Source organism: Serinus canaria, chromosome 4, assembly GCF_022539315.1.
Source record: "Serinus canaria isolate serCan28SL12 chromosome 4, serCan2020, whole genome shotgun sequence".
Lineage (NCBI taxonomy): Eukaryota > Metazoa > Chordata > Aves > Passeriformes > Fringillidae > Serinus > Serinus canaria.
Genome location: NC_066317.1, coordinates 53,218,209 through 53,241,287, shown reverse-complemented (window position 1 = coordinate 53,241,287; position 23,079 = coordinate 53,218,209). Strand labels below are relative to the sequence as shown.

The 23,079-nt window shown below is 37.7% G+C and overlaps 1 protein-coding gene across 2 annotated transcripts; it reads right to left on the bottom strand.

The window, feature by feature from the left end:
• Positions 1-627: 627 nt before the first annotated feature.
• Positions 628-21,177, bottom strand: SEPSECS (Sep (O-phosphoserine) tRNA:Sec (selenocysteine) tRNA synthase). 2 transcript variants are annotated; one of them, XM_030239077.2, is made up of 11 exons: positions 20,958-21,177; positions 19,459-19,613; positions 17,073-17,191; positions 16,826-16,984; positions 16,135-16,288; positions 12,562-12,664; positions 10,289-10,418; positions 10,077-10,168; positions 2,974-3,067; positions 2,273-2,363; positions 628-1,135 (listed from the first exon to the last, which is right to left on the bottom strand). In XM_030239077.2, exons 1-11 carry the CDS (start codon positions 21,069-21,071, stop codon positions 886-888), a joined length of 1,461 nt encoding a protein of 486 aa, XP_030094937.1. In that variant the 5' UTR covers positions 21,072-21,177; the 3' UTR covers positions 628-885. The 2 variants fall into 2 exon arrangements, with proteins under 2 accessions (XP_030094937.1, XP_050829889.1); XM_050973932.1 differs by lacking the exon at positions 20,958-21,177 and adding an exon at positions 19,866-20,606.
• Positions 21,178-23,079: the final 1,902 nt, after the last annotated feature.

Sequence of the window (23,079 nt, the reverse complement as noted above, 5' to 3'; positions counted from 1 at the left end):
AAGAGTGGACTGAAAATGCCAAAATACTCTCAGGTCTCACTGGCTCTTAAAACAGCATTTTTCCTACATGGTATTCCTCCTTTCCAGAGAGTTTTTGATCTGATCACCCTATCAAATCAGAAGAACAAAAATAAAAAAAACCCAAACCCCTGCAGTAACTGTACCTCTTCACTTCACAAACCCTGACATGCAGTATTAAAGCTCCTTTGGGCTGCTGAACTATGCAGATGTTTTCAAGAGCTAAGTACTGAAAGGATATGAGGTACTCTAGGTTCCTTCTTTGCCACTGGAGGCTGACTAGTTCTAGGTAGTTCATGACAGGTGAGAACACCTGAAAAACATTACTATTCCAACTCCCTCATTTACCCATGCAGTCTGAGCACTGTTAATAAGTGCTATCCAAACATTTGCATAAATCTTTGAAAAGAAATTAAATGTGACACATTTATTGATGAAAAACAAAGTATTCTGAGAGCAGAGAAATGTTGCTTGGATGGTCTACATTTAGGAGGGAATTCAGTCACTGCCACAGACAATACTGTTAAACAAAAACATGTGAACAAACATACTGTGATTTGGTAAACACTGTCCAAATAGCCACACACAGATTGAAAGGCAAACTGTAAGTCTTTGAACAAAAAGCTTTACTTTGGCAGATATTAAGTGCATTTCATACACTGCAAAAAACGTGTGTCTGGTCCTTTGTCCTTGGAGAGTATCACCTACTTTCTTGAATTCCATCCAAATTTTTATTACTGTTTTCAATAAAAAGAACATAAGATCAAGAATAAATTTCTGCATTGCAGATGCACAGTCCTAACCCAATACAAACCTGACATACTTCAGACAAAACCTTATCTTCCTGTGTTACTAAATCTGTATCTTCTAGTCTTCAAGTTGTTCTGTGGCTGTGTTAGCATCACTGATTTCATTTGTACTTTTTTCTTGCTTTGCTTCTTTTCTAAAAGTCTTCAAACACTTGTCAAGTCTTTTCAGGAATACATCTACATCTTGCTTTTTAATTCCAATTGCTGAGGCAGCATTGAGGTAAGCACAAGGATAGTTATTTGTATGTGACATAAAGCCTTTAAAAGTGTAGTTATTCACAGTTTGTACAGACCCACAGGGAACAACCCTGAAACAAACACACAAAATCATGATTCAGTTAAAGATGCCTTGACATTTTATGTGGTACCCTAGGTTGAACACAATTACACAAGTTCCTATTGAAGTAGGGAGTTGCTATTCCTACCACTGATGCTCAATACCAGCGTAACTTAAAATCTGTTGAAATGCCAGGTCAAACAGCATATACTACAAAATAATTACTTATATAACAAAAGGGAAAACCTGAAACCTTCACATCAGGGAAAGATTTCGAAAGTTTTAACTTCAAAAATTGAAACTCTCAAACAATTTCAACCAAAGACTGTTAAAATTACAGGACCGGCCAAGGTTAGGACAGGCAAATTAAAAAGAGCATCTAACCACAGTACATATAGATTTACTGTCATTCATCTGGGCAGGAAGTGGAATAATCCAAGCTAATGAAGCATACCTTCTGATGTGGAAACATTCAGCTCTGCTACAAAAAAATAACATTAAGTCTATGGCAGAAGTTAGCATGGCAGCAGTAATATTCAGATTAAGGAATGCTGCCAAAACAAATTTTAAATCATTCTCTTCTTCTAAAAGGTTTAAACCAAAATCATTAAAGATTATTTGGCTTGCATTTCATTTTAACAGTGTCTCTAAAAATAAATTCAGCTCAGACTGGCTCAGGTTATAGATTTTTAATTTTAATTTTTTAAAAACACAATTAGTTCCAGAAAGCAGATTTTTTTCCATTTGACAAAAAGCTGTGTAGGATATCAAAAGCCTATTCCCTTGACATCTGGCATAACCATATTTGTGCTGCAATAAACAAAACAAAGATCCTCCATTGTAGCTTACACCTATATTGTAAGATCAGACAACATCTGGAAACTAAATAAAATCAAGGGATACTAGGGAATAATGACACTAAATTAAATGGGCATAGATTATCTATTTAGGATACTAAAGTAGACATAGAAAGCCTCACTGGTAACTCAGGCAGGGAGACATTACTGATCTTTAACAGTGATGACAAAGGGTGATTACTCTCTAACTTGTCAGACTGCCTTCTGTAATCATGACACAATTGGTACAAAACACTTCACAGGATTTCGTACAATATCTGCTAATACAACCCCCCCAGTCCCCCAATCTTTCAAATTCATAATATCCTTACCTTGCTCCAGAAACTTGTCTTGTGAAAAGCATAGATCCAAGCTGGGTAACAGCAGCATCATTAGTTTCATCTAGAGTCTTCAGCGACATGGCTAAAGTAACATAAGGTCAGGTTAAAACTGCTACAAAGCTACTTTTTCTCCAAAGAGCCACCACGAATGACAAGTTGCTTTCCAACAGCAAGAATCTAGTTGCATTTTTGTATTCACATCCAAAGAAAAAAAAGAAACACTACATATAATTTTTAATTTTTCCACAAGCTGTCATAGATTACTTTCTTGGTTAGACTGTATGCAGATTCCGCACAGGTGGGCATTATTATTTCAGTGTTCAGCAGAATTTTTGCTTAAAACAAATATCCTGAGCAGGAATGCAATAATTTTTTTTACAACTAAGATGATGAGTAATTACACCCTAATTTATTTTTAAATCTAATTTTTATGAAGTATTACTGCACACTAACATCTTCAGCCTGTCTTGAATTCATTTCTGTCAAATGAATATGGTGGACAGGAGCAAAATAATGGGTCCAAGCTGCTACACTCCTTTTATAGCAGATTACCTTTTTGGTAACCTTATTGAATTATTTTTCAATTGAGTAGTGTGTAGTGATGTTTAATATATAGGAATGGTATGTGGAAGTGCATTATGAATCAACAGTATATTAGATTTTTTTTTTAAAGTTAAAACCCCAACAATTACCTAAGGAAATGGGATTATGTGGTGTGTCTAACAGTCTCTCATTGTGGTTATCTGCCAGCTTCTTCAGCTCACTTGAAAGATACGAAAACATCTCCTGAAAAAAAGATGCAATATTTTTGTTATTAACTATCAAACAGAGAAAATAGCACCTATTTCACGAAACTGTTATGTCTCTTTTACATGCTACAGGTGCTCAGCTGATTCTCTTTTCATGTGTACCAAGTAAGCGGATCAGACAATTCTCTGAAATAAGTCTATAAAGGAACAGCTCAATTTCCTGAGCGCTGCTCTTATCTCTCAACTGATACAAAAGTCTCTATCTGGTCTAATATATGTGCTTGGGATGTCATTCATTCTCTCTATGGCCCTGAAACCTAGGGAGGTAAAAAGTCTTGATGAGATTCCCACTGTACAACAGGTCTTACTCCACACTACTTTTCAAGAGCCTTCCCATGCCCTAGCCCCCTAAGCTACTGACAATGAACTGCTACCATCTCAGATGGCCACGTTTTGGCAAATTGCTCCTTACTTTGTCTTCTCTCCTTTAATACATTCCAGACTAAAAGAAGTATATCTTGCTACCATGTATCACACAATCACATTTCCCCCTAGTGCAGAGATGTCTTTTTCTGTATGAGAATAAAAATCCAGTCTCTTAAAGAGGCTATAAGTACACATTTGACCATATTTTGTTTCACACAATATACATTCTCCTGAATACTCAGCTCTGTTGAGCAGTCTGTCCTTTTCCTAGGACCTCACTCCTGTTCAAGCTGACTACAAGAATGAAAATATCTGAATTTCTGCTATCACTTAATTGGATTGTACCTTTGCTGTGAAGTGTCATAAGACTGAGATTCATAAATACTTTGGCACAGATACAAGCCACACTGCACATAAAAGGCTGTTTCTCTTACTTCATCTGTATTTTATATCCTCCCTCTTCCCCTGTAGTAAGCTATGATAATTGCTCATGCTCTTCCTCAGTTTAATATATTCCTCTTCAGATATCAGCTCAAAACACTTATGGGCAGAGTGAGAATAAACACCATTCTTATTGTAAGCTTTAGCATTTTTTCCATCCTTTTTAATGCTTAGTATCTCATAAAAACTAGCAAAACCATACAGACAGTGGGCAGCCTTTGTAAAAGATATTAAACACCAGGCTTCTCCTCTTTGAGGCCATAAAAATTGTCCTGCTTATCTGCTTCAGTGTGACTGCCTGTTTAAGCATCCTCATCAATTTCTGGACCTGACAAGTGATTTTTCATTCTTTAAATAGAATTACCTCTTCTGTTTGTAGAGCAGTATCCTGCTTTGACCTATGGACTCTGACATAAATTACAGCTTGTGATCAAAATTATGCTTTTGAACAGAACCTCCCCAAGGTCTCCTGAAACCAAATGAGGTTTGTGGTACCTAAGTTAGAAGAATGTTACAGCTGCTTTTCTTGAACCACTGCAGGAAACCTCGCCGCTCTTCATGAGCAACTAAATGAACACAGCTCCCCATCTGTACTTCCTAATATCACAGAACAAATACAGATAGAGAGAAAAAAGTACCTTCTTACTGTGTAAATGAATTAGGCTATTGATACAACTATCTACAAAAACATAAAGCTTCTGTAATACTTGAAAAAACCCATAAAAATTGGGAGGTATCTATGTTTAATTATCAGAACTTGAAATCTGTGAAAAATCATTCTTATTTCTTATGAACCAAGTGATTTTATGGTTTTAGTTCAGAGTTTATTTACAGTTCACTCACAGAAGCTGAAAAATATTTATGTTTCAAATGTTCAGACACTTCTGCCTTTCCTCAGGTCCCTCACTGTATATAAGCACATTATTAATTTGTTATTTTCCATAATAAGCATCACTAATATACCAGTCTTTTATTAATATTTATTCCGGAATACAAATCATAAATTAATCTGTGCTCCCTCTGCTGGCTATTTACTTCTAAAACTGAACCAAAATATTGTAGAAATACACATACATTGTGAGATAAATTCACATATAAATTCTATGGAGATATAATTGCTGAAATTAGTACTGAGAAAAAAATATACTGGAACAAGACCAATTTCCAAATAATTTTTACATGATGCATCCAGGAAATTCTCTGATACATTTCTTATAGTATTACTGAAAGGACTGCTGAAAGGAATACTGGAAGTATTACTGAAAGTTGGTATAAAAAGTTACCCACTGCATAAATATATTAAATTTAATTAAATCTACCCTATTGAAATTAGGGTACTAGATGAGCCCTTACATACACAGGAATTTGTTAAAACAAAGGAGAATGGAAAGGTAGCAAAAAAACCCCAAGTATGTATTTTCATCAGCTTGACTAAAGATGCATGAACACAAATTCAAAGTTTCCTGTTTTTATGAACAACACTATTTTGCATCTTTCCATTGGAAGCCCTCTGGACATTTTATAGTTTTAGAAGTTTGTTGCAAAATAGATTAACTGCCTTTCCAAAAAAACGGATTAAAGCAATATTTTTGTGAGGTCAAATCTATAACCAACCTCCATTATAAAATATTTCTCATATATGGAAAATTTATAAGCACCCTAAGCAATTATATATAATTGAGCTCCTACATAATAGATTTTCTGTAGCAGGCACTCAAGTTTTTTCCAAAGAAGCCAACTATTATACTGAAGTTATACTGAACAACTCAAGCACTAAATGTCAGTTAAGTTTCATTATTAATTCACTCCTTTACCTTAGAAACTTATCACAAAACCTCATTAGGCTAGACAAATGAATGCTAAACTATGTGAAAGTGTCTTTCACTTCTGGTTCTTTGAGCACCTAAGCCAACAAAACACCTTAAAAAACAGCAAACATGTCAACAACACTGTCTGCATCAAAGAGGCCAAATAACTCAATTGTTTGGATGAAGCAGTCTATTTTCACATATATATACAAAAATCTCTTCAAGAAGTGTTGTAACAATCATTAAAAATATTTGATTCAAACTATATTTACACTATAAGACTATTTTTAATAGAACCTACAGTAGCATAGGTGACTCTTCACTTGTTGCTCCATTGTGATAGGCACTGTTCTTGAAAATGAAAATAACAAGAAGGAAACAAGTAAGGAAAAAGCCAGTAACTCCAGAGAAGAAGAAGATGGAGGTACTGAATAAGCCATCAGTCCTATACCAGCTGTCAAAGAGGCAATTGATCAAGGTCAGGAAAGTTTTTGTGCAGAGTTGAAACAATCCTAGTTGGCTCTAGCCACCCAGCTTGCTTACACTCTGCGTCTGTAACACTCTGCCTTCCTCCCTGTATCACTCTCATCTGAAAAGACGAGCTGTCCCAAGGGAATGGTCACAGAGCTGCGGATGGTGCAGAAGAGGACACTGCACAGGAGTCATTTTACAGCCTCTTCCCCCTCCACACAGACTGCCAGCTCTCCTACAATTGCCTGAGACTGATCTGGTCCCACCTCACTTTGCAGCAGCAGCTGTTTTATGATGCAACCATGAGATCTCTCCTGCTTCATACCTCAGGAGGACCAGCTGCTTCTGAGATGTGATCTGACCAGAGCACTTGGGGCACCACACCCCCCAGCAGAGGAGCTGCAGTGCTGAGCATGAAGACCTGCCAGCAGATGAGAACCCAGAAGGAGGCTCAGTTTCTTGAAATGCAGCCAAACACATGACAAACTATATGTGCATGTGTGTGACACCTGCATGTACTACACACCATCCTAGGCAGATTCTCTTGCACTGCAAGAATTTTGTTACGGATTTACACTGGAAAGTTTTAAAAACATTAAATTAACGACAGAACCTTGAAATCTTTTTATCATCAATGTCTTACAGAAAGTGCCCAGTAAGTCTTGCCAATCTGATTTGGTAACACAAACAGTCACATTTTTTAAAGGTCTCTCTTAACAACAGCAATCAACACATTTTCTCTTCAGCACTTGTGAGACATTTGAGTTCAGACTCTGTGACCCACACTTCAACACAGGTTTTAGGTATGGAGGCCTCTCTGAAATTTCCATTCATGCTTGGCACTTGTTTAATTACACACAATTAAAACACTTCATTTAAACTAATTTGCCTCCAGCTACTCTAAAGCTTGAATATGGTTATATATATATTTTCCTCACATGAGGAAAATCCTCCAATATTCTCATATTTGACATACTACAGTGTAAGAAGCTAACTATGAAAAAAAAAAGGAGTAACAAATGTTTATCTTGCTTTGAGAACAGCTGATTTTTTTTTACATTTTTAATATCCCTCCTTAAATGTCTTCCCTCTTCTTCCATCGTAAGTAGAGCAGCAATACAAACTCACACTGAACTGTGCAAATAATTTATTCCAATCAGAACAACTACATCGATGATAACTCATGAAACATAAACCCAACATTACACTGAATTGTAAAACCCAAACAATTTCCTCCCACTCTGCATGGTTTTAAATATTTTAGATACATACTCCATAAGGACATAAAAATAACTCCAGTTTTACTCTCAAAGTAGGCAGACAGATGGATACCAATATAAAAAGCTCTATCACATCCCACAGTAACACAGAAATGCATTTAAGAAAATGAGAATTATCTTGATTGTTAAGTCTAATGAGAAAATCCATAACTGCTGTAAACAAAACCATCACCTCTTCAATAATACCGGTATAATAATTAGTTAAGTGGATTAGAAGGACCATATTGGATAATAGCAGGTATTAAACCTGGCCTGTAGGGTTCTGAATGCAAACCCTGAACGCAGGGCTCTGGTTCTCTATGAAATTTGAGATGATAACTAAGCCTGCTTATGCCATTACACAGTGCAACAACTATATTTACTTCACATGGCCTGGTTTAGACACACACATACATATATGAAAATAGCAACTTTTATGACCTAGAAATGTAAAACACAGGACCTGGACTGAGGCATCAAAAGCTGCTATAAAAATACAACCTTTATATAAAGTTCTTTAAGAGCAAAATATTAACAAATTTGACTATGGACCAGCTGTTTTCTGTACTTCAAAAGGACCTAGAATTGCCTGCTGAGATCAGAAAACCACTGTTGTAATCATCACATAAACATATAAAAAAAGAATTCTGAAAAGTCAGTACTTCTTCATATCACTACATATAATCTCATACTCCAGGACAATTGTACACTCTGCAACTCCCAGCTTGTCAAATATCTCACTCCATGTACATCCCTTCCTGTAATAAATAGCTAATCTGTGTAAAATAAAAACTGGGCAGATTATTTTGTTGTTTGTGTGAGACTAATCTCTTCTCAGTAATATTCTGGTCTTTCTGGCCTAAGCTCAAATAACCTGAAGTAACACCCACACAAATCAGGATCAGGTAAAAAGAGAAAGAAAAAAAATAAACCTGAAGTTTTTTATAGCTGATTTTTTTTTTGTGTGTGAGTAGGTACAGCTGCACCAATATAGAAAGGAGTACTCAATGTCAAGCTATAAATAGTTCCTGCTGGAAACTTAATAGCTCTGCCTCTGCTTCCTCAGAGCACAAGCAATAAACTACCACTATTGCACTTTTACAATTCAGGAACAAACAGATTTAAGCAAAAATGTTTCTCTTTCTACAGCAAATCCAATAAAAGAAACATATTTATGCCATATATAAGGCTCTGTTTATAGAGTATATTCACATTTGAAATAAAAAGACCTGAAGTTGTAAAAATATAATACTGTATTCATTTTAGAATTCTACTTCCAAGAAAAATTAGATGATTCAAAGTGTACAGCTATTCATTAAGACATTTATGAAAGAATTCTTATTTATGACTTGGACAATATTTCTCATGCCCTTTATACATCAGCTACCAGTAGAAATCTAACAACAAAATCATCTTCACAGAAAACAATAAATTCACTTGAGATTCTTCTGGACATAAGAGTAAAGGGGAAAAAAATACAATTTGCTTTTAATGAAGACACAAAACATAAAACCCAATACATACAACAGTCCAGAACAAAATGCTGCAGTAGAGGTAAAAGTAACTGCTTTCAGTGTTTCACAAGCTGGTTTCACTTTAGTTTAGTTGCACAGATCACTTCTTAGCCATTGTAAGGCTGCTAATTTGGTTTGGTTTTCTATAGTCTAGCTATTCCTATGGGACCTCAGTTACAGTACAGAGTTTATGGATGCCTCTATAAGCAGCTGGAAATAAGTCACAGCACCCAAAATTACTGCTCTGTCACATAATCAGAGACAGCAGCAAACTGTCAGCAGAAAACAACTGGAACATATTTTTCAAATAAAATAATGAAACAGATAATGCATAGCTTAAAATTATTAATTTAATAGTATTTAATTCACAGCATTTCCCTATATGAAGACTCTATAAAAAAGAGAGAGAAAAATCAAGAGAGAAAAATCACAATTATTAATTCCAGAATTAAGGATAACTCAAGACATACAATTTCCAACCTGACATGCACTGGATTTTTGTGCAGTGCAATTATACCCAACTTAAAACCCATAGTCTATGAAAAGCAGAGAAGAAACTAAGCTGTGTGTCTAGATGAATAGCTAAAACAATATTCTTCTCTTTTTGTGGCAATGCACAGTTCTATAACCCAACCAGAAGCTGTGATTCTCCAGAGAATGTGGCACACAAACATTTAATTAAGCACTGCCATAGTACAAAAGCACAATAGGGACAAAAGAGGAAGAGCACAGACCCAGGGTTACTCTGGGTGTCCAATCTCCTATCCTGGAAGCAGTGTGACCATGGAAAAACAGTAGAGTATTTCTCCATTTAAGTTTTTCTGGACAAAATCCTACTATATCAGTCACATTTAGGAACAACAAACATGAATACTGTACAAGGTAGTACAGGCCCTCCGTTTAGCCTCCTGTTGAACAAACAACAACATGGAAATCATGCTTACTCATGAGCACCATTTAAACAAGAAGGAATTGTATCATACTGACTTTCCACATTCAGAGCTCTGAGCTCAGAACAAGTTCAATGACTTTCTAGACAGAAACTGGATTTACTACAGAAAGCAGTTTTGCAGTAAGACTTTGTTAACAGCTGACTTCAAGAAAATACTGCTTGCCAAAAAGCTTACCTTTCTCTCTTTCAATAACTTTTTGTAGCCACTGGTTCCCAGAGACAGAAGTGTAATGAGGACATCTAAAGAAGGAGACGCAGATGCTCTTCCTGAAAAAACCCCAATATACAGATTAAAGTGGCAAAAAAAAAAATTATGTGAAGGAAAGCTGATAATCAAGTTTTCTACAGCAATTCTGTATGGCTGAAATCAGCCCATGAACTAGTTACCTGGATACATTTTGCTGATCTCCTGAATGAAGGACTCGTTGAAGCCAGCAATGATAGCACCACCTACTGGAACCATAAAATTTTTGTCCAAGCTCTGAACAAAAGCATCTATTCTGCCAACCCGAGCACCCTTTATCAAAAAAGATGAAAAAATAAAATCCACAGCATACATTAGAACAAAGGGAAATGTGATAGCATAATAACTATATAAAAGTGAAGCTAAAATAAATACAATTCCTGAAACTCTCAGATACTGCATTTGTGATCAAAACATAAAAATCATGGTATTACCTCTTTTAGCACTACTTACTATCAGTAACATTGTCTGCCTAACATAGAACCTTACAAATTCCCATTTTACCGTGATTTAAAAAAACCAATTTTAGTTCCTGCAAGTCTAAGTGTGGCTCCATTTCAGCAACAATCAAAAAGAAACCCCTCAAAATTTAATGGAATTATACAGTTAAAGCTGTTCAATCCTGAACACTTTTTACAATTCTAACAATAAAAAGCTACAGGTTAATGCTTCATTAGCAAAGTTTTTTTCAATACATATATAAATTTGCATTAAACAAACAGGCTTATTACAGCACTCCTTCTTCTAAGGCTGCTTTCAAAAATCAAGATTCAAGTACCTTCTTATAGTAGACATCCCCCACACCCTTATACCAAACCACTCATATTTTCAAAGGAAGAAATATAGATTCTGCAGTACACCTTCAATTTGAGTAGCATAAAACTGTGAACTGTACAATTAAAAAGTAAGAAGCATAAGAGAACCTGAAAAGTAGGTTAAACCCCATACCTATCAAAGTACATGCAAATATACATATTTTTAAAACTACATACTACACGTAAGAAGTAGAAACAGAGTTAATACCTGTGGCAAACAGACAGAAAAAAAAGCAGAGCCAACTAAACCTCATTAATTAGTTCTATGTTTCGATAGCTTAATGCACAGAAGACAGGAAGAACACTCCCAGGTTTGTCAGCTTTTTGTTGGGAGCATGAATGCCAGCAGCTACCATTTGATTTAATTGACAGGAGAACACCAGAGGAAAAGCACAACATGAAATGGTCTCAAAAGCTTTTTCCTGTAGTACTCTTGCAAGTTGTATTCACACTGTGCTCAGCATATACATATCCTAAGTATTCATTAATAACTACTTTCTCATAAACAGAAAATTTTCTAGCACAAATAATAAGTTTTGTAATAAAATGCATAACAAATTAGAGCTGAAATATATACATTTGTATAAGCAAGGAACAAACAACCTATTGAGTCTAGAAAAAACATCAAAACAAACACAGTAAAAATTATATTTGTAGCATTTTAGTCTAAAATTTTTATCATTACAACATTTCATGCAGCAAAACTCAGCACTTCCACAGCCTCATTCATGTTAGTTTCTCACTAAACTTGAGCAAGTTAAATACAATAAACCTGTACTAAGTACATTACAAATAAAGCACATATCATTTTCTATTTCATAAATTCCCTCAGTCTTTCAAGATTCAGAAATGCCAACATGATGTTCTTTCACAATTGTACATTAAGCTGGTCTGTGTCCTGTTAGTAATGTCTTAGCAATCAAAAAAAAAAAAACCAAACCAGCATATTTTACATTACTAATAGTTCAGGATCCTCTGGATCCTATTAAAATATAACCCCCTATTCTTTTGAACAGGTAACAGAAAAGAGAATATTGAAGAACAATGCAAGAATCCTGTTTCATGACTGATCTTAGATATCAAGCAACATCCTCCTCAAACTAAACAGCAACAGAAATTAAACTTTTTTGAGCATAACACTGAACTTAAACCAATTTCCTCAGCCATTCTCTGTGCCAACAATATTTTAACAGCGACAATGTCTATCAAGTGCTGCTGTTCAATTCTGTACCTTCAATTAAAAATCTAACTCATTCTGTTGAAGGCTTAATCTCTATTCAAGTGTGATCCATTATGTCACTTTTGTTCAAAAACCTCAGGAAATATTTTAGGAAAGCTTATTAAGGATATTTTTCCATTATAAAGACACATGAACATACCAGAAACTAAATAAACTTAGGGTTACATAAAAAGCACATAAGAGAAATAACTATTATGCTTAAATTCTATTTCAGTCTGTTGTGCTTTCCCAGAAAATTGTTCAAATATCAGACATGCATGGAATTACTCTCAAAGCTTTCAGCAAATCTGATAAAATTTGCTACAATCACAAATTTACTTACACTTGCTAAAAAAAATTATTGGAAACACACAGCTCCTACCTGCTGGATAAGATGCATACATTTTGAAGACTGAACTCCATATGCATTGTTGACAATATGTGGAATGTCATAATTAGCACAAATTACAGCCAGCTCCTCCAGCCTGTGAGCATAAAATCGTAATTTAGAGAAGCATTGATTACTGTAGTTCAACTTACAAGTCAGACCATTAAAAGACTGGAAAGTCTACAAGGAAGTCAGAATGAGAAAAGTAACTCTTTTGATTAGTACCTCAAGGCAGTATTTGTCATTTTAAGCTATAAAGTTAAGATGAAAATTCTATTGGCTTTTACATATATTGCAAATTGTTGATCTAGTCTGACATTTTTCTTGCTTCACTGTAAGTTTTGTCTGGACACCAGTTAATATAACCCAAACCATGCAGCTTTAGATAGAAGCTTTTTTGTTTGTTTGTTGCTTTACTATTAAATTACATAGCTTTAGCTAGTCACTTTCTTTTTTCTTTTCTCTAATATTCAATGTGAAAACAGTCTATAGTAGTTTCAACAGTGTCTTGGGAATCAAAAGCATCCTGTAACAGGAAGTTTTTACATGTTTCTGATTATCTCAAAGAACTAGTATTTTCATCCTTTGGCTGGAATCTCACTTGCATGTTTCAGATAAACTGATTTAAAAAAATAAATTCTTTAAAGGAATGGAAAACCCTAAAATGTCTGAATATGGACGTCAACAAATTGAAAATCTGTTCAGCTGTTTACTCTTCATCTGCCTTTAGAACCCCCTGAAATCACAGTGAGCTCAACCTGGATTGATTAATCAGTCAAATTAAGATTTATATGAGCACACTGATCATTTTAAGTAAGATCCTTCAGCATTTTAAACATACTTATATGCAGTACCCTTTTCTGAAGCACTCCAATCATGCTGTATTTAAAAAAAAATTACTCATGATTTTCCCCGAACTTTTGAATCTATTTTAGAAATATAATCTGTTTGAAAAAATTAGGCAATATAAAATAATTTAAAGTGATGATAAAGGTAATATTACCTAAAAAAAAAAAAAAAAAAATCAGGAAACTCTACTTCCAAAGCATTTTTACTCTATCTCCTCCTCTGTACAGCCTCTCACTGTAATTTACTGACATACATATAAAATGTGACAGAGTTTGAAAACATTTTCCAAGAGGTGACATTCCTTTGCATTCTATTTCTATTACATTTTCTAGTGTTGCTCTGCAATGCAAAATTCTACTGCAAGTGTCATATTAATTTTCCAAACATAAATTCTTAGGAAATCATTATCACCATATTATCCTTAAAAAAATCAAAAGTACTTAATAATTAAGAAACACCAGCAATATAATGTACATATTGATCTTCTACAGTCAAGATATTTGTGAGGAGCTGCATTTCCAATAATTTTTCACATTTATCAACACAGAATTACAAAATATTCTGAGATGGAAGGAACCCACAAGGATCACCAAGGCCAACACCTGGCCCTGCACAGCACAATCCCCAAGAGTCACACCAGGCACCTGAGAACATTGCCCAAATGCTTCTTGAACTATCTGAGGCTTGCTGCTGTGACCACTTCCCTGGGGAGCCTGTTCCAGGGCCCAACCAGCCTCTGGGTGAGGAATCTTTTCCTGATATCCAACCTAAACCTCCTCCAGCTCAGCTTCTGCCCAATTCCCTTGGGTCCTGTCCCTGGTCACCATGCAGAACAGATCAGTGCCTGCCCCTCCTCTTTCCCTCACGAGGATGCTGTAACTGCAATGAGGCCTCCACTCAGTCTCCTCCAGAGTGAACAGACCAAGGGACCTCAGCTGCTCCTCATGTGCCTTCCCCTCGTTAATAGAATACTTGAGGAAATATATTATGCAGGGAAAAGTTTTTGCCTTCTGATCTGCTGGTTCTTAATCAGACACATTCCTCACCCTCTGGAGATACTCAAAGGAACATTAGGTTCCCTCTTACAGGCTTATTGTCAAGTGCAGGCACAGAATTTCACCAAACTAGAAACACAGAGGGTGTACAGCTATGTATGTTCATCTTTCTCACCTTCTGAAAATTAAAGGAGCAATAACCTATCTTCTACAAGTATTGACGACAGAAAAGTCTTTTTTCCCTAAAGATATTCTATTGAACAATTAGATACATTTTGCAATACAGAATGAGAATGCTACAATTTGAAGAGAATGTGTTAGTATGCAAAGGAAGCAAACGATGCACAGCACCTGTATGTACCTGCACCTGCTTCCAAGGCCTAGAATGCAACACTGAAAATGCTACTAATCATATCATAAAAAATAAAGCATTAACCTAAGTTGGCTACTGAAGTTCTTAATAGTCACAAATACAGAAGTATTTCCCACTTTGTCCTTCCTGTCTTTCTCTCCTGTTTGTTTAAGTTCATGAAAAGAAAGCTTTGTTCTTTTTTTCTACTACTGAAAATAAAAAGATACAGAATTCTGCTAAGTACCCAGACCAACTGAAAAGGACACTTTGGTTCTCTTAAATACAGCAGTTTTACAAACACCTTACAGTAACAGCAGGTAGAATACTGAGAAAGAGGGTTTATGTACTAGAGAATTACTCCCACAGAGTTAAACAGTTCTTCAAAGTTCTTCATAGGTATGGCAGCCATAAAACTACTAAAAATTAAAACACAGCCACCACAACTAAATAAAGCCTTGCAAATGCAGATATTTAAAAATGGACATTTAAAATTGAACCCTCCAGAAATTATGTCAAGGTTTTCCTTCCCACAGGAAGATGAAGGTTATGGCCTTCAATAGTTGACAGTTTATTTTAAACAGAAAGTACATTCAAATCTTTCTATATCTGTGGTATATTATAACATAGTGCCACTACCTAATAATTCATCTCTTAGTTCTAGAGGACAAAACAATAGCAGCATGTCAAAAAGTGGAAGCAGATAAGGAGAAGATTCATTTACCCAAGCTATAAAACAACCATTCAGTTTAGATAGCTGTGATTTAAGTTAGCCAATAAATCTGCAAGTCAACTTCAAGCAATGTTCATAGTATTCTGACAGAATTATATGGTTTTAACTCCCATCTTTCCCTCTAGCAACTAGGTTAACCAATGATAAATACTGGGGGATTTTTTAAGGTAGGAGAGAAGAGTGAAATATATTTTTACTTGCCACATTTTAGAGTCAATAACATTTCTTTCCTATGCTTGTGGAGAAGAGTAGAAAAAGCAACAGTAACATCAAAAAAATGGCATTAGCTATGGAGCTACATTTCCTGGATTATGTTTCCATGAGAATCTACTTTTACTACTTCCATGAAATTTTATGAAAACCACTAGCAAAATGACATGAATTTCACCACAAGAGAGCAACATTAACCTCACTTACATAACAGAAGAAAAATCTTCTGTGTAATTCTCACTTTTTAAATATACTTTTCTGGAAGGGGATTAAAGAACCTTTACTTATTGTTGGCAGAAGCAAATTTAGGAAGATGGATGGTCAAAACATGGAGGGGTTGTTTGGGTTTTGTTGTTGTTGTTGCGGGGTAAGGAGCATGTTTACTTGTTTTAACAGTAACAAATAACACACGTCTTACAAAGACTGCTTACCTGTCAGGTACCCTTGGAGCAAAGCAAGATGTTGTAGAATGCACACAAAGAATATTTTCAGCACCAAGAGCCTTGATTTTGGCCTCCACTGCTTTGAGGTCTGTCCGTAGCTCATCACCTTCTAATACATTTTCTATCACCACGGGCTCAAAACCTGACCAAAAAAGCAAGAACTTAATATAACTCAACAAATCTGACTAATTGCAGGGTTTTGTTCCAGTACACATTTGAAAAATACACCATGCTACTATGTTTTAATAGATTCTAACAGAAAAGACTGTGCAAATCACACAGAATGTCACCTTCTGATCACAATTCCTAGGACACAAGTTTTGGAATAAATTTGAGAGAGAGATTTGAACTATGAGCTTTGGTTTTACATAACTAAGGACAGCAGATTGGCATCTTACTCTGAGGGCAAACTGTAACTTCCTTAGTATTGTTCTCACTTAACTCCTTTATACACCCCTGTACCACGGCACACACCTGCATTTTGCAAGGCATTAGGAAGACAGCATGCACATTTTAATTACAAGTTAGAAATCAGGAGTGCACAAATAAAGCAGAACTACCAGGCATTAGGCCTTTTCCATATCTTACTACAAGGATATGAATTGATCACTCTGATAGAGGGAAGTTTCATATCTGTTGGAAGAACACACACTGTGCCATCAATCAGTTACCTTCTTACCTGCAGTTATCATTGATTTAAAGCAAGATTTCTGGTCTATACGTGGCCAGATAATGTACTTTGCCTTTGGTCTCTTGTGCCTCAATGTTAAAAAACACAGAGTTAGACTCATGCCTGTTGCCATAGGAACCACAAAGCAACTGGTCACTGTCCGGACACCTGCATGCAAAAAGCAAGTCAGAAATTAACATGAAGAATCCATGATGTAACTTCACAAACAAGTGAGATTTTTCAAATTTACACCTACCAGCCAGTTTTATAACATCCAGAACTACTGAATTAGTAAGTTTGTTCAAAAGGCTGGAACCTGCAGCTTTGGGCTGTACTGCAGAAATATCACCTGACCTTCCAATTCCATGGATCAACCTAAAGAAAAGAAGTTGAAAACATACATCAAGAGTTCCATGTTTCAAAGCCATAAAGCTTGCTGACTGAAGAGAATTTACCTTGATACATAATTGTGGAAAACTTTGTATGCAATGCAACATCAGTATCTGCCACAATCAAGTCCATTTTAACAAATAACACATACTTGTATGAAATTTGGGGGTTTTTTTAACAGTAGATTAACAAAGTTCCTGCATGCAAGTAAAAACTTTGAGAAGATCCACAGCAGCAAGACCTTTAGCCTCTGGCAGGTTTTTTTTTAAGTTTCCTTTTTTTCCTTTTCCCTTTAAGTTTCCTTTTAACACCTCAGCACTTCTTGATGTTTGTCAAAATAGCATTATAAATGCTGACATGTTCAGACACACAACCAAGGAAAACAAAAATTAGTTGTCTATAGTGTAGTGTAGCATAGGCATAGTGGTATTATGGATACTCCCTTGACAAATGCTTCATCTCCATAAGGCAAGGAAATAATATATACAAAGTGATATACATGGATATATGTATTGCTTTGCCCATCTTATACAACTTCACTTCATCCATCATTTTGCTATTCAGTGTTATCTATCATGAAATGCTATGTCTTTCTGTATTCTGTTTATAAATTATTGTTATAAACTGTGTTTGTAAATATTGAACATTATTTAGTTCAGGAGTGGAGGATCCTGGAGTAACTTATAGAATACAAGCTTGCAGAACAAATTTACCCATGGCTGAAATGCAGCAGCTGCTCAAGTAAGCTAGTAACAGTATACACCTACTTATGGCTTTAATTCCTTTTTTGTCCTGGCAACAGAATAAAATGCAGACCAATGAGTATGTGATATTCAGAACTTCTTGGAGCATGGTTTTACAGCTTAAATTTATTTTCCTGTTTCAAGTGCTAAGCTGAAATCAACAAACACTTGAAAATTAATTGAAACTTACATATAATACTCACTCCACCTAAAATATTTTCTTCCTTCATTCCTTCTTCATAGCTGTCTCATATCAGTACTTTTTATTTTGTGCACTTATGTACCACTTCCTAAGAAGTAATCCTTCCTAAGATTGCCCCTTTATTAAGCTAAAAGGAGAGACAGCTAGAAAATCATCTCCCTCTACCTCCATCACTCCCAAAGTCACCTGTAAAACTTATTGCAGAAATAAGTAGAGGGAAGGACACCTTGCTATTGCTGACACTCACAGGAGAAGTGAGATGCAAGGTGACAGAGGTGCATTGGAACAACAGTAGTAAAACCAGCTCAGGCTCCCTCTGGCCAGAAGCCAGGCACACTTTCTCCAGCACTGTCCAAAAGCAGAACTTCCCAGGATATCCTCCCCTCCCCTACCATGCATATCCTAGTCTAGAGAGCTGTACACAAAACTAAAAAAGCCAAACTGATCTATCACTGGATTTTGACATGAATTCATCATGGTACTGCAGGGCTTAAGAAAGCCATCAAGCCTAAGAAACTCAACCTCTGTACAGTAAAGCTCACTAACTTTCTGGCCTCTAATAGGCTTTTGTGTTTATCTTTCAAGGAGAAACATCCTGGAACTTTCCCTTTGTTTCACTCCTGTGGGATAAAACATCACAGCAAGGTACTCAGCACAGCACCCAACACACACATACCAAGAAGTACATTCATTAGGAAATTACTGCAGAGCCTCTAAAATTATAGTGTCCAACATACCCATTTAGTAAGTGTCAGAAGGGCTACAAGCTAATAAAAGCTCTTTTTTTCTTTAAAGATCCCCTTACTTTATATAAAATCTATTATAGATGGTCTGGGGTTTTATCTCCTTATCAACTAATCACATTATAAAGCTATTAACAAATATAAAAAATACAAATAGCTGTTCACGGTCAACATTCAATAATGTGCAACTACAATGTACAGTAGTTTTTAATAATATACAGATGTAAAGCTGCACCTTGTTATAAAAGGCATGTAATGCATAGATCATTTTAAAACTGTAAGATCTCTGCTTCCCTTGTAGAGGACAACTCAACCATCTCAGCTTCTGCAAATTCAGTGTACAGGACATAATTCTGACAAAACATTTTTGCTTCATTCAAGACTTTAGTCTATAGAGTTATTAATGAAAATTTAATATAGAAAGCTGTATCAATTCAATTATCACATTATATTATTTTTCTCAAATGATATCAAGGTCTTAGATAAACAAATCCACAATAAAATATGCCATTGGAAAGCATTAATAATAAATCTGAATAATTCAAAACAGTCAATAATTTGTACCTGTAATGCCTTCGGGCAACAAGACCTGACGCCACTCTTCCTTCCCTCTCACCAACGCCACAGTTGCCCAGGAAGTTATTGCTATCCATTATAGCAAGTTCATGAAGAAACAATTCAATGGTGCTTTCATCCCATCCATCTTCAGGACACTTCCCCTTAATAATAACAATAATATTATAAATATTAAATTTGGAAATGAAAAATTAACAAAACTTTATACAACTTGTTTGATTATTGTTACCCTTCTTTCTCATGCTAAGCAGCAGTTTGTATTTTCATTACTCCCTTTTATACTATCTAATGTTATGAAGCTGTATTCAGAGAAAAGTTAAAGAATGTCTTTTCAATGTGTTAAATACAATTACATTAGCCCATCCCGACATTAAAACAATCAGGATATCTTTTACCTTCAAGTGTTCTCTATGGTACACACAAAACCACTGCAGGGCATACATGTTAATTATCTCCTAAAAGACCACAGATTATTTGATGTATTCTCCAGACATGATGTACAACTACAAGAACTCAACAGCAAAAACTGCACAAAAGGGAAGATATTCACATATTAGAGAACCAAAACCATGAGCAGAAGGGAAATACAGTTTTAATGTAATACATCTTCCTATCCACACATTTTCCTTTCCAGTTATTATCTAATAGGGAAGGAAACCATTTCCAAAATATGTCAAAACCTGCAATCAGAAACATGCTCTTTCTTGTGCTCTTTACTGAATTAACAACCACACCCATCTTTGCAAATTGCAGACAAGATTCTCAAAGCAGGGACCCATAAAACCATGAAGATTTTTTTATAGGTCCAGAGGCTTTTTCACATGCCCCAGTAACAAAACAGCCAGTTCAGTAAATTTCTGAAGTGTGGCATCAAAGTGAAGTTGGAAACAGTAGATGACGACTGAGGATGCTCAAGAACTGAAACATTTGCTAATTCGTTAGACGCTGGAGGCAATGAAATACATTGTTTTGGCACCTTACAAGCATCGCTTTTTACCTCATGCAAGAATGTGCAAGTATCTCACTGTTTTTAAACATTTATTTAACTGTTCGCTGGGCCTTTCTCGGCAAAAGCACAACCCAGGGCAGTAATTTTCTCTTCCTCTCAAACGCGGCCTTTTACTCTGGAGCTCCGTCAGGTCCCTGCCGGGACGGCAGCAGCTCTCCCGAGCCTCCGGCCGGACAGGGCGGTGGCGCCGTGCCAGAGGGCAGAGTCCGTGAGCCCCGGCCGGCCTGCGCGCTCACGGGGCTGCGCGGGGCCGCCGCGACCAGCCCGGCCCGGGGGGGCTTCCCCGCCCAACCCGGCTGCTCGGAGGGCCGGCGGGCGCCTCGGAGCCGCTCTGCCCTCTCGAACCCCGGTGCGCGGAGGGCGGGGGGCAGCTCTGTCCCACAGCGGGCGCTGGTGGCAGAGACCGGGCTGCTCGATGGAGCCCGGGGCGGCGGTGCCCCGTTCGGCCCCGGGTGCGCAGGGGCGGTGGCCCCATTACCTGCTCCAGCAGCGCCCGCAGGCGCAGCTCGTGCGCGCGGCGGCCCTGCGCCCCCTGGCGCACATAAGCCGCCGTCACCAGCCGCTCGCTGCAGCCCTGGTTCTCCGCGTTCATGGCCGCGGCGCTCCCGGCGCCGCCGCCGCTCTCCCTCCGCGCCGAGCGGGCCTGTGCGAGCCGGGCACTTCCCGCTGGGAAGGGGCGGGCGGGGGCGGTGCGGCGCACGCCGCGCCGTGGAGCTCCGGAGCCCGGCCCCGCCCCGCCGCCAGATCCGCGCTGCGGGCCGCGGTCCGCGGGGCCGCCCCTGCCCGGCCCTCTCGGCCGCTGGGCCGCCCACCGGTGCAGGTGCGGGGCGGAGCTTGGCGTCTGTCACAGGCGGCGTCCCGCTGTGAGAGGCAGCTCGCCAGAACCCAACTGCTGAGCTGGGAAGAGCTTGTTGGTGGGCTGGTTTTCCCTGCCCCGCAGAGTTTAGCATTAGGCTGTTGAGACCAGCCACGTACCTCCCCGCTGCTCCGCCAGGGCCAGGGCGTTCTCTGCTCCTCGGGGCGTGTCTGGGGGCACAGGTGCTTGAGGGACGATCCTCAGGGAATAGCAGCAGCCTGCTAGGGCTGCGGGCTTACCCCAAGACTGCATCACAAGGACAAAGACATGTTACCCAGCGAGACTTTTTTTTTTTTTTTTTTAACACAACTTGGGGAAAAGCAGTTACACCAGCAGGAGAATTGCAGGCCAGGCTTTTCACGCTTGCTAGGAAGTGCCAATAAGGCCTCAGCAGGTGGAAGTTTCCCTGGAGCACGGGCAGCCGGCCGCCGTCGCTGTCCTTTTTCCTCCGGCGGCCACAGGCACCGGCAGGTTCCTACTTGCCTCCTTGAAATAACTAGTAGGGAGCGTAAAAAATTTAAGAGACGCGTTAAGTACGTGGTGTGTTTGTTCCAATGTTTAATTATAACTAGCCTGTATCTGGTCGACTGAATCTCTTTAGGAAAATCTCATCTGATTCTTCTGTTTTACAGTTTTAAGCTCAGACGGCTAATTGACGCGTGAAGTGTACGTAGCGACCGTCCCAATTCTGTAAGTTTAGTTAGCCTGATTAGGATATTTTGAACGTTTTGACCGAGTAATCTTACCCACCTGTTTGAATTGTTGGCTCATACTATAATTAACACAGTTTGATAGCCCTTAGAACAGAAGAGAGCTCCCCAAGTTGAACTCTCCCCCTCCGCGGTGCCCACAGTCCCTGGCGCTGCTGGATGTCGCGGAGCTGCTGCTCCTCCTGGTCTGTACCACAAGAGGGCGCTCACCTGAAGAGATAAGAGCACGATTGTGCTGGTATTCCTCCTTTTCCTTCTTTTTCTTCCTCTCCAGTGTTTCGACAAAGCGCTCAAATACGTATGAGCAGATGACAAAGTTTGCTCAGTTGGTTAGAAAGATAGGGACAAAAGTTTTAGCATGAGAAAAATGACCCAGCTTACTTACGTGATGTAATTCTTAGGAATTTTAATCCAGGTGGCTAATTGAAAAGTATTAGCTATTTGGAATTAAAATTAATGGTTTGTTAATTACTATGAAGGTAGTGTGTATTTTTTTAAATTATGAGTTCTAGTGGTGTTTGAACTCTGCACTACTGAAGAGTGAGGCAATGTAAAGGTTATGTTAGATCAAGACCTGTGAGCAAGTTGCAGAATTCTTATTGAAGCAGAAGATGAAAACTACCAGTTAACTGCATTTAAAAATATAGTAGTATGTGTAGATGAACGCATAAACCAGACAAAAATAAGGGTTTTTAAACTTTTTTTTTGCTGTGAGGCCTGCGAGACACTGGAACAAAGTGCTCACAGAAGTTGTGAATGCCCCATCTCTGCAAGTGTATAAGGCCAGGTTCAGTGGAGGTCTGAGCAATTTGGTTTAGTGGAAGGTAGCTTTGTCCATAGCAGGCACAAAGCAGGGACAAATATCATGAAGGTCTTTAAGGAAAATCATTAAGGCTCCTTCCAACCCAGGCCTTTCTATGAAAAAACTAACTAGTGTATTTTTTTCAAAAGCATTAATGCTCAATCTTTTTAGAAGCTAATGAATTGACTGTTCAATGGAACATTATTAAAACAGACGCAACTCACTTGTAGCT

What these genes read in the sequence shown, in the direction of transcription:
- SEPSECS (XM_030239077.2), bottom strand. Translation starts at nt 21,071, where the DNA reads ATGAACGCGGAGAACCAGGGCTGCAGCGAGCGGCTGGTGACGGCGGCT. An exon ending in GTTGCCCGAAGGCATTACAG is followed by an intron (nt 17,192 to 19,458) that starts GTACAAATTATT and finishes TCTTTTCTTTAG; the next exon opens with GTTGATCCATGGAATTGGAA. An exon ending in TAAATCAATGATAACTGCAG is followed by an intron (nt 16,289 to 16,825) that starts GTAAGAAGGTAA and finishes TTTTTTGGTCAG; the next exon opens with GTTTTGAGCCCGTGGTGATA.